The following is a 10,738-nucleotide window of genomic DNA, read 5'->3' on the forward strand; positions in this document are numbered from 1 at the left end:
TGAAGGTTTGATGCCTCATGCGGTCACTTTACTCATCTCATGTGTGATTTTGCGCACTCTGTCCAGATGCATCAAGCCCAATGACAAGAAGGCCGCCCACATCTTCACGGACTCGCTGGTGTGCCACCAGGTGCGGTACCTGGGGCTGATGGAGAACGTGCGTGTGCGGAGAGCCGGCTACGCTTTCCGCCAAGCCTACGAGCCATGTCTGGAGCGCTACAAGATGCTGTGCAAGCAGACGTGGCCTCACTGGAGGGGTCCTGCCAGGTGAGACCACAAGGAATGCCGCCCATTATCCGCACGTTCCCAGCGTTGGAAGAAATCCTAGTTTCTGTTTTGTCTGGAGTTCTTCCTTGTGGTGTCTCAGCAACTGATGTAACGGGATGTGTGTGGCATTCAAAAGCAGCATTGTTGTTATTACGCAAACATAAGACTTGGCTCTCAAGCCAATATGCTTTACCGTCTGACACTCAAACTGAGGGAACAGGCTGCTTTGCTTTGTTAATGGACAAGTAGCGACTTGCCTTTAAGACTTCACTAGGCGTGCAAGGTTACCTCAGTTACTATCAGACCACTGATATCCAGCAGCCCCATCTATCTGGGCAGAGTAGGGCCCTCTCAGTCATGCCCAGCTCAGCTATGGGCTTCATCAGATTAGAGCTGCTTTGGCACTGTGTTTGTTATCCGATAGCCAGCGCCGCTTATCGACCTGCTGTCATCTTCATTTCACAGTAATCTTCCTATGAGGCATGTGCATGTTTCACAAGGTGTGTCTGTGACTCGGGCTACTGGCAGTGATTTGTGGACAATAGCATTTTTATCTGTTGAATCACACGTTGCTCTTGTATGAGATGTCCTTTTTCAAATCTCTTTCTATCTCCTTAATCTGTCCTGTCCCCCATCTTGTTGATGGTTCTGTCTGCATGTGTCTGTGTGCCTCGTGGCTGACTGTCCTCTCTGACTGCAGGGAGGGAGTGGAGGTGTTGCTCACAGACTTGCAAGTGGCCACGGAGGAGTACTCCTACGGACGCTCGAAGATCTTCATCAGGAACCCCAGAACAGTGAGTGACAGCCCCTTCACAATGACACTGAGTCCCGTTCATGTGTGATTTTGTGTGAGTCCATGTGTGTGGACTCTATTGGCTCCATTGCCCTTAGCAGAACTAATGTCTGAACAGTGATCCTCAGCATAAAAATGTCACAATAATAGGATGCAAACCCACATTTGACCAAAATAGTTTTGTCTGGTTAGAAATATTTGCATGGGTAATGTACACATGAGGCGAAAAAGGAGACTTCTCTCCAGAAGAGTTTTTTTTTTTTCAAACAGGAAGTTGCGCTCCTCCGAGGGACTCTGACAATTAGCAGCAATCGCCAAAAAAACAAGCTGAGCGCCGCGACACATGGTTTTACTTATCCGCCTCGCCGTCGGTGCGCTTGCATGGGAAATTGGGCCCTGCACTGAGAAATTCCAGAGCCGTTTAGTGGGCCTCCTCTCTGTCCCGGAGCCCAAACAACAGCGCTGGCCTGTAAAAAGCCCACAGTGTTTCATCCTGTGCGTGCGCATTCCTCCCGCTTTACTCCAGGTCCCCCAGCTGTGCAGCCAGAGCTCTATCAGCGTGGGATCTCGCTCTGTCCGCTCCACTGAAGTCACTGCCCCAGTCTCCAATCCCTGAAAGAGTCCTGTCTGAGGGAGATGGGGAGGGTTTTTTTTTTTTGTTTGGTGGGCTGATAGGGGCAGACATAGCATTGGCCGAGCTCACGGATGCCTTTCAGATATCCAAACGCAGCTCTCAGGAAACCAGGCCGCTTGTGAAATGGGGGATATGCGGGTCGTTGTGGTAACTTGTATCCCTTGGAAGATGGCCACTCTTCTCAGACATCATGTCTCACCTCCCCCTCTCCCTCTCATGTGTGGATGAAACAGTTGTTGAGGGGAGAGCCCCGCGCCACCCATGCTGAACACCTCATGCTGCTGCTCTATTGTGTGCTGAATACGCTTTCTGTGTGTGTGTGTGTGTGTGTGTGTGTGTGTGTGTGTGTCCCGCAGCTCTTCTTCCTGGAGGAGAAGAGGAGGATGTGCCTGGAGGACCTGGCCACGCTCATCCAGAAGATCTACAGGGGCTGGAAGTGTCGCACCCACTTCCTGCTGCTGAAGAAGAGCCAGGTGGTGGTGGCCTCCTGGTACCGGCGCTATGCGGTAAGAGTGACCAACAAGAAACGCAATACGCACCTTCATTGCTCATTGGCTTACGCCACAGTCAATCGGAGTAGCTCATCACTGTTTGTTTTGGTCTTGTAGCAACAAAAGAAGTACCAGAAGATTAAGAGTGCCACTGTGGTGATGCAGTCCTTCATCAGAGGCTGGAAGGTAAGAGTGGTGTGGTGCATTATTACTTAAAGCAGTGTATTTCTCGGGCGAGGTTTGCATGAGGATCTGTGAGTAACTGGATAACTCCCTACCCATCAGGCACGAAAGATCCTGCGGGAGCTGAAGTACCAGAAGCGTTGCAAAGAGGCCGTGACGACCATCGCAGCCTACTGGCACGGGACTCAGGTAATGGCCTTTAGCTGTTGGAAGACTGACCCATGGCGGGAGTGAAAGTCTGGTGAACACACTGAAACTGGGTCAGCCCAGAGGGGAGCTTCAGTGGGAGGTGTGAGCATCCCACTGACCATGATGTGTTTCCCCCGTTGACCAGGGTCTCACAGGATGACCGCTGCAGGTAGTTGTTGTGTTTGGTGGTTACTCACGGAGCCCACGAGTGAGCAGGGTCTGCCTGGCTTCTTCTCTGTCCTCTGTTGCCACCTACTCGACTCACTGCAGCCTTTTTCTCCACCAGCCGTCACTCAGCTTCTCACCTCTCTTGTTCTCGTTTGGGTTCTCCTCGCTCACCTTCACTATGCCTTGGCTAACTCCCTCAGGCGCGGACAGAGCTGCGGCGTCTCAAGGAGGAGGCCAGGAATAAGCACGCGGTCACTGTCATATGGGCAGCCTGGTTGGGAACTAAGGTATTTGACCAGCCTGCCACCGTGGTGCTGCCCTCCCAGCCATCCCCCCGCCCCCCTCCCACAGCATCGTCAGACCAGTGAATGACCCCTCCCCCCTGTTGTCCAGTGATCCACTAACCCATCCCACCCCGCCCTGTTATCCGAGTCTGTAACCATGTCTGTTTCACTGTTTCATAGGTGACATTTTGTGGGTGTAGGCATCTGGGCGACTACCATACTAACCACCCCCTTTGTCTTTGCAAGCTCAATCTAATTTTAAACCCCTTTGTGTTTTTTTGCTTTTGTCAAATTGTAATTTCATAACATTGTTTCTTTTTCTGTAGGAGACATATTTCCATGAATAAGTTCACTGTTTTTTCATCCACTGTAATGTGTTGTTAATTTCTTCATTTCTATATATATTTTTTTAATGAATATGTCGAGCATCCCATGCCACTAATGTCATGATGTGCATGCTTTTTTTGTTATTTGATACACTTGAAGGAGCAAAGCGGCGCTAAGATCTAAATCCCAAATGTGCCATAGCCCAGTGCTGTCTGTGTGCAGAGCATCTGCTCCACTGGCTGCTCTTAGTCTAAACGGGCAGAATTCATAGCATATGGACAAGACAAAGATTTTTCATTACTGCACACAAAGCTCATTTCAGATGGTCAGCTGGAATAGTTGTTGATGTCAACGTGGCCCCATAAGGTCCATGTGGAGCGACAATATTGATGCCTCTTACAGTGAAATAAAGAGAGGTTATTAAGTCAATAAAAACAACCACTCAGTTTCACCAAGACCACGGCAAGCCCCTTGGCTTTAGCGGATATTGCAGTCTGGCCAAATCCCCTGCTGTCATAGGCTTTATCCTAATCTTTATCATGTTTTTGAAGATGCCCTTTGGTCCCCCTCCTCAGCAACATTTTATCTCCTGACTTCATGGCTGCTTTGGCTGTAGATAAGCATGAAAGGCCATTTACGACCAGCTATCTGACAACAGAGGGGTTCGTGCTGGATGTGGCATGCAAGAGCAGTCAAGCAAAGCCTCTTATCATGCCGGGGTCATTTTGATTGGAAAATTTGGCTTTGGGGGTCAAATCAAACGACACTGGCTGTGGCTCCACTGATGGATAGAGGAGGGGTTTGCATGGGTTTGTTGGTCCATTATTGATATCACCATGCCAACAAATGGACATAAGCACCACAGATCTAGCTACTGCCAAATATTTTTAAACCTTAAAAGATAGATCTTTATAAACATCACGTCACAATAATGCAGAAAGATGGGAACACTGGGAACTGACACATTTCACAGCCCTCTGGCACTCTAAGACTGCTGATTTGCTCCTGATGCTCTTTTCATTGGCCTGACCACTGCTAGTGATTTCTCAATCATTTGATTTTTCTCTCACTCTTGACTGGATGATTCTTCTAACTGCTCCTTGTTTCTAATGCTTCTTTACCTCCCACTATTCCCAACCACCACCTTGACACAATGCAATGAAACAGGCTCGGAGGGAACTGCGGCGTTTAAAGCACGCGAAACGGAGTAAGCAGGCCGTGTCCATCATTTGGGCTGGCTGGCAAGGGACAAAGGTACTCGGGATGCTCAATACTCTCTTCCCATCTCACCCGCCTCCTCAGACCATTCCATGGATGTGTACACCGAAGCACACCCCTCCCCTACCCCCCTACCCCCCTACTCCCATTGCCATCCTGTCTGTGATGCATGTGTAGAGCAGAGTCCCTTTGCATGAGGGCCAGAGCCATACTTAACATAAGCTACTGTCGAGCTAAGGGTCAGCTAGTCCCCCCTGCCTTAGAGGAAGATGAATGAAGTGATGTTGACCCCCTCCGCTTTAGACTTGGATGTGGAGCAGAGAAGCAAAGGTGAGGGTGGGGGTGTTGTGCAAGGATGCACTCCCATAAGCCTCTTTGCTCCCATGGCAGAGAGATTAAAGCTCATCCAGACGGGCGCCAGGGGGAGGCTGGCTCACTCCGCGCCACACAGTTGGCACTACCTGCCACCGTGCCGCATGGCCCAGTTTCCAAGTCCCACATCGGGGGCCTTTATCAGAGTTAGAGCTTCATTGCGCTCCATAGCTTCATGTCATGTTGAGATTGTCAGGGACAATTTTGCATCCCCTCAACCCAAGCCACCCCCCACCCCTCCCCCTGTTAGGAAGGAGGTCTATTTCCTGGACCATCGTTAATTCTACCTGCATGATTCTCACTCATTTGGGGTTCTCTCCTTTCTTGCTGTGCTGTGTGTGTCTTATTGAATGCAATGCAGTGTGTGCTATCACACACACATTTATATATATGGAGAGATATATATCATTTTTGCTTGTTTGCATGCACAGTTAATCTTTAGAGTGTGATGTGGATTGCAGTGCTTGTGTGTAATGACTGGATTTTCAGCTACCAGAGAAGCCCCCTGCCTGAGTTCTACTGTGACCCCTCATTTCCCCTTCTCCTCCATGTGTTGACACTGTGAGCTAGTGCTAAATGAATAACAGAAGAATGACAACATTTCATTTAATAGCAGTAAACAGATCATCTCTGCACAACACAAAAGGAAATACAAGTCCTATATTCCAGCATTGAATCAGTGGATTCCTGCACAAGTGAACTGCACGCTCACACTATGGCATCTGTCAGTGCGGTCCAGTGCAATCAGTCAGGGGTGCTGCTGACCAGTGTGCCGTGTCCATCCGCCCTGCTGCAGGGCAGGTCTGCGTGACGCCACCGCCTCCTCCCCCCCGTGGTTTTCATCTCACTCACCTGCTCCCTTGCTCTCTCTCTCTCCTTCTCTTCCTCCTTCTTCTTTTCCTCTCCTCCTCCCCTCCTCCCTACATTCCTCACAGGCCCGCAGAGAGCTGAAGAGACTGAAGGAGGAGGCCAGGCGTAAGCACGCCGTCGCCGTCATTTGGGCCTACTGGTTGGGACTTAAGGTACCTGCCAACCACCGCTCCCAGCCTCCCCCACCCCACCCCCCCCCCACACACCACCACCCCCAGCACCCAACACTGCCCCCGGGGTGTCGGAGGGGAGAGGAGGGGCCAGGAGAGAGTGCCAGCATGCAGCCAGTCAGTCAGCCTCACTGTGTCGCAGCTGGGGACTAAAGCAGCGTGCCCATTGGGAGGGACAAGACTGGGCGGCAGCGTCCAGCCAAAGGCCACCATCATCTCTCTCACTGGGCCTGGCAGTGGCATGCAGTAGTATTTATAACCCGCAGGCCTCCGTTTTTAAAGTGATGGGCCATGGCACCGGCCTATCCGTTATGCTCTATAAAGCAGTGTCAAATCTGCACATATAATCCAGGGCTTTAGATAAGCGGACTCTGGATAATTGAGCGGCAGATGCTTTTCCCCCAGTCGCTCCCAGAGACTGCCATTTTTCAACGGAAAGGTCAAAAAGCAAAGACCCGGACTGACACGGCGAAGGCTGGCTGAATGTCTGTCTGTCTGTCTGTCTGTCTGTCTCTCCTTTATTTCTGTCTGCCTGTCTGCTGTCTTTTTACCCTGCTTGTTTGTTGTCTCTAGTGCATGTTGTAAATGTCTGTAGCACTCTAGGTATTGTAGTAAGATGCTGTTTTGTGTGTTCTCATGGGTTTCTTAGTGATGCACATGTGAGGGCCTTTTGGCTTATTCAGTTATTTGTCTGATGTTCGATGTTGATAGTACTTAGATTGGATTCTGGGGTGGGGGGGGGGGTCCCCTTAAAAATGGTTATGACTTTTAAGACTTTTATGACCATCTTAATGACCACTGCAATGTCAAAGTATCATACACTTTCTCTGTTCTCTCCATGGCACTGTCTACATTTCTTTGTTTATCCATGTTTTTCACCCTTTTCCAGGTTAAGCATCTCTGTCACTAACTTTATGTCTGCTTTTGTAGTGTGTTGCCATCATCGGGGGGTTCCACGCACTCCGTACAAAGAACAACAAAGAGCTTGGCCTGTCCACAATCTTTGCTAACACCCTCTCTTCCACTTCCAGGTTCGTCGGGAGTACAGGAAGTTCTTCCGGGCCAACGCTGGCAGAAAGATCTATGAATTCACCATCCAGAGGATTGTAAGTGGCTCATCAAAGTTGATCTTGCATCAAAGGGAATTATACAATAACACAATGAAGCGGTTGATGTAATGCTGCCAAAGTATTATCATCCGGCCTGTGGCATCCACCATTACATTCAATATAAATGTTTCCAATCTTATTTCCTTCACAAAAGACTTGAAAAAAAAACAATTGAAAATGTAATTAGATTTATCATTGTTCTGCCTATAGTTGACATCAGAAATGTGTCAGAATGAAGTCATCATACTTTTGATGTGTCTTTCAGATGCAGAAATACTTCCTGGGGCTTAAGAACACCATGCCTTCCATGTCACCCATTGACAAAACATGGCCCGTCAGACCCTACCAGTTCCTGGAGGGAGCTCACACGGAGCTCAGGAGAATCTTCCACCTGTGGAGGGTCAGTCCCATGGTCATGCTTATACTGTACAGTTGCTTGTGGTGCAAAATGGCCTTGCTGTTTTGAACTGAATATTCAGTAATGCTGTCTAACATTTTCACTATGTGTTTTATTCAGTGCAAAAAATACAGGGGTCAGTTCACAGCGGAGAAGAAAGCCATCTATGAGGAAAAACTTGAGGCCAGTGAGATCTTCAAAGACAAGAAGGCCCTTTATCCAAGCAGGTGAGAACATGTGTCCATTAATACTGATAGAACTGATAAGCTGAATTCCAAGGGGCAATGCTGTATAATAGTTATCGTTATATGCTGTATCTTATCAGATCCACGTGGTCATGTCCTATTGTATCACAATTCTCTTTGATGTTTCCTCCCCTCAAGTGTGAGCCAGCCTTTCAAAGGAGACTACCTGGAGATCAACAAGAACCCCAAGTACCAGAAACTGAACAGTGTTGTTGAGGAGAAGATTCTTCTGGCTGACGTGGTCAACAAGATTAACAGGGCCAATGGCAAGGTCAGTTCAAATCAGCTAATGGGAACTAGCTGTTTGGTGAAAATCATGTAGTGTTTCTTTACTTATTAGCTTTAACAAATAGTTAAATAACACATGTTATGTTGACACCTCAGGGGGCGCCCAGGATCTTCGTGCTGACAAAGAACAGTTTTGTGCTGGCAGACCAGAAGACCGGTCAGGTTAAGTCCAGTGTTCCACTGCCCGATGTCTGCAGTGTGTCAGTCAGCACACAGACCGATGGCTTCTTTGCCCTCAAACTCAAAGAGGTGAGCAAACTGTCCCGCAGCAATGGAGGTGTAGAGGGTACCTCTAGTAGAAGCTGATCAGGTCGTATCAGGTCTGCAAAATGCCTCTCAGATGCAGCAGTTAAAGATGCCAATCAAGAATGACTTTTTTGTTTTCTTGCGTTGGCTTGTTGGTAATTCTCCCCTCATCCCACAGGGCACTGCCGCAGCAGCCAAGGGGGATTTTCTGCTGAGCAGCGATCACCTGATTGAGATCATCACCAAACTCCACCGCACGGGAGTCAACCGTGATCAGTTCAACATCGACATCTCAGACGAGTGAGTGACGCGCTCGTGAGTGCACGTCCATACCTGTCTCTTGTGTGTGAGGACACACCTGACACCTGTTCCTCTCTCTTCCAGGTTCCTGGTGCAGTTCAAGCAGGACAAGGTGTGTGTGAAGTTCATCCAGGGTGGCCCAAAGAACGGCAGCAATGCAGCATGCAAGCGCAAAAACAACCGTCTCTTAGAAGTTTGCGTACCATCGCCCTAGAAATGACTCTCCCCGAGGGGTTCCCATTGTTGGACAATTTACCATCCAACCCTACAAAGCCCCACCCACTAGTTGTGCAATTATAATATTTTTTGTGCTTATGTTGTATCTCCAGTTCAGAGTGTGTGGCTCACTGTATTTGCCGCTGCAATACCAAGGATAAGAGGAAATTGTATGGCGTTTGGAAGTACAGTGGGCATGAACCTAAAAAGAAAATAAGGTTTTTGTTTTACCTGTTCTATTTTTTAATCGGGTAAAGGGGTCGACCCAAAAAAAGTGCCCTTGCTTTGTCATAGCACATCACATTCTCTGTTAAACAGCCAAGATAATGCCTGTGATTATGAATATGCGCATCAGATGGCCTCAGCAGCAGATTATACCAGACATGATGGGGCTGTGTCCAGTCACGCCAAGCTAAACTCATCCAGCTAAGCTACGACAGACTGTGCACGCTGGTGGCTGGGCATCCGTTTGGGTCTGACCTAGCAGGCAAGGCTGGCGGACCAGGTCAATGAGCACTGATAGAACGGTGGCAAATGGAACAATTGCACTTGCTTAAACTTTGGCAAGATATAGACACAAAGCGGGGGAATCTGATGTTTTATTTTTAATTCTTGTTGGTTGTTGGTTAGTTGGTTGGATGGCTGGTTTGGTGATGCCTCTTAGCATACTGATTAAAGTTCAGCAAAAGGAAGTAGTTCCGTATAGTTATATTTTCAAGAACCACATTTTTTTTTGTAAATAACATTGTGCCATTTTGCTGTTCCCTCAGCACAGGGGGGCTGTCATGTGTCTCCCAACAGTGTGAAGTCAGCCTTGATACGTACAGACAAGCCAAAGCCCAACGGCCCCTTACAAGCACAGTTCATTGCCAGCAGTTTATTACAAGTTTTGGCAGACAAGGGTTTTTGACAGCACACTAAGTGTGTGATCTAAAATTTAATGTAGTCTTTTTTTTCCTCACAGAAAGTCCCATTGCACATTGTTTGTATAAAACCCCAATGTACACACAACTTAACTTGATTCTAATCTTTTTTTTTCTGTGGAATCTGCACATTTTACCCATATGTAAATCCGAGAAGTAGGGAAGCGACAGAAATAATAAAGGAAGTAGGAAGTCCAGAGAGCCCTTACACTTCCCATGTTCTCAATGATGGTTTCTCCAGCTGCTGCGAAAAACAGTAGTTGCAGCAACCTTTTCTCTGCCAGGGTGCTTATTTTCATAAAGCCCCCTGTGGGAAAGGGAAATATTCTTATTGTCAGGACATAGTGCTTCGCTTGGAAGCTCTTGCTTACTGGTCAGCTCCAGAGAGAAGAAAAACATTCGAAGGGGGACAACATTCAACGGAGATTGTTCAACAAACTATCCCCCCCCACCCACCCACCCACCATAACTGCTGTCTCCCAGATGTCTTCTACGGGAGGCTGCACCTTAGAGCAAAATCTTTCCCTGTGTCATACAAGCCAGCTGTAAATATGCAACCCATAGAGCTTGTGTGTGAATGAAGTGTATTGAGGGTTAATTATAGAATCCTAAACTTATCATATTGCTGTGCTGCAGAAACAGTAAATCTATATGTCCTTTTTGCCATTGGAATGTGGACTGTTTTATTTTTAGCCAGCCCATTGAGGCTAATAATAAATGCAGTGTTTTTCTTAGGGCAGAACCAAACAGATTTAGAGAACAGCCAGCTATCCACTCATTCAGAGATTAAAACTACACAGAATCCCATCACTACATCTTTCCATTTACATGTCGCTCTGCGTTTTTACAAATCAATGATACCTACACAAACACATTCACACAGCATGTTCAGAAAACAAACTGAGTGCTTTATATTGAAGTACGTTTAATACAATGTTAGATGTTTTAGATGTCTTTTGTACTATTGATTTCAAAGTAACATGGTGACATTGTGCTGAATTTCATATAATTCAGCTCTAATTATGTTCTTGTGCTTTTGCTGGTGTTT

The 10,738-nt window shown here is 47.6% G+C and overlaps 1 protein-coding gene across 4 annotated transcripts in view; it reads left to right on the forward strand.

Annotated features, from left to right (window-relative positions):
• The window catches only part of myo1b (myosin IB), a 57,388-nt gene extending 47,926 nt beyond the window's left edge, over nucleotides 1-9,462 (forward strand). The window contains exons 18-32 of one of the 4 annotated variants that reach the window (XM_062533803.1): nucleotides 67-267; nucleotides 968-1,061; nucleotides 2,051-2,200; nucleotides 2,303-2,371; nucleotides 2,471-2,557; nucleotides 2,926-3,012; nucleotides 4,504-4,590; nucleotides 5,862-5,948; nucleotides 6,998-7,072; nucleotides 7,341-7,475; nucleotides 7,593-7,699; nucleotides 7,856-7,988; nucleotides 8,102-8,254; nucleotides 8,430-8,551; nucleotides 8,636-9,462. In XM_062533803.1, the coding sequence (XP_062389787.1) occupies nucleotides 67-267; nucleotides 968-1,061; nucleotides 2,051-2,200; nucleotides 2,303-2,371; nucleotides 2,471-2,557; nucleotides 2,926-3,012; nucleotides 4,504-4,590; nucleotides 5,862-5,948; nucleotides 6,998-7,072; nucleotides 7,341-7,475; nucleotides 7,593-7,699; nucleotides 7,856-7,988; nucleotides 8,102-8,254; nucleotides 8,430-8,551; nucleotides 8,636-8,765 (1,717 nt within the window). In that variant the 3' untranslated portion in view covers nucleotides 8,766-9,462. The remainder of the gene's footprint in view (nucleotides 1-66; nucleotides 268-967; nucleotides 1,062-2,050; nucleotides 2,201-2,302; nucleotides 2,372-2,470; nucleotides 2,558-2,925; nucleotides 3,013-4,503; nucleotides 4,591-5,861; nucleotides 5,949-6,997; nucleotides 7,073-7,340; nucleotides 7,476-7,592; nucleotides 7,700-7,855; nucleotides 7,989-8,101; nucleotides 8,255-8,429; nucleotides 8,552-8,635) is intronic. The other 3 variants (XM_062533805.1, XM_062533806.1, XM_062533807.1) reach the window with 3 other exon arrangements.
• Nucleotides 9,463-10,738: the final 1,276 nt, after the last annotated feature.

The sequence above is a fragment of the Sardina pilchardus genome, chromosome 4, assembly GCF_963854185.1.
Source record: "Sardina pilchardus chromosome 4, fSarPil1.1, whole genome shotgun sequence".
Taxonomy (NCBI): Eukaryota; Metazoa; Chordata; class Actinopteri; order Clupeiformes; family Clupeidae; genus Sardina; species Sardina pilchardus.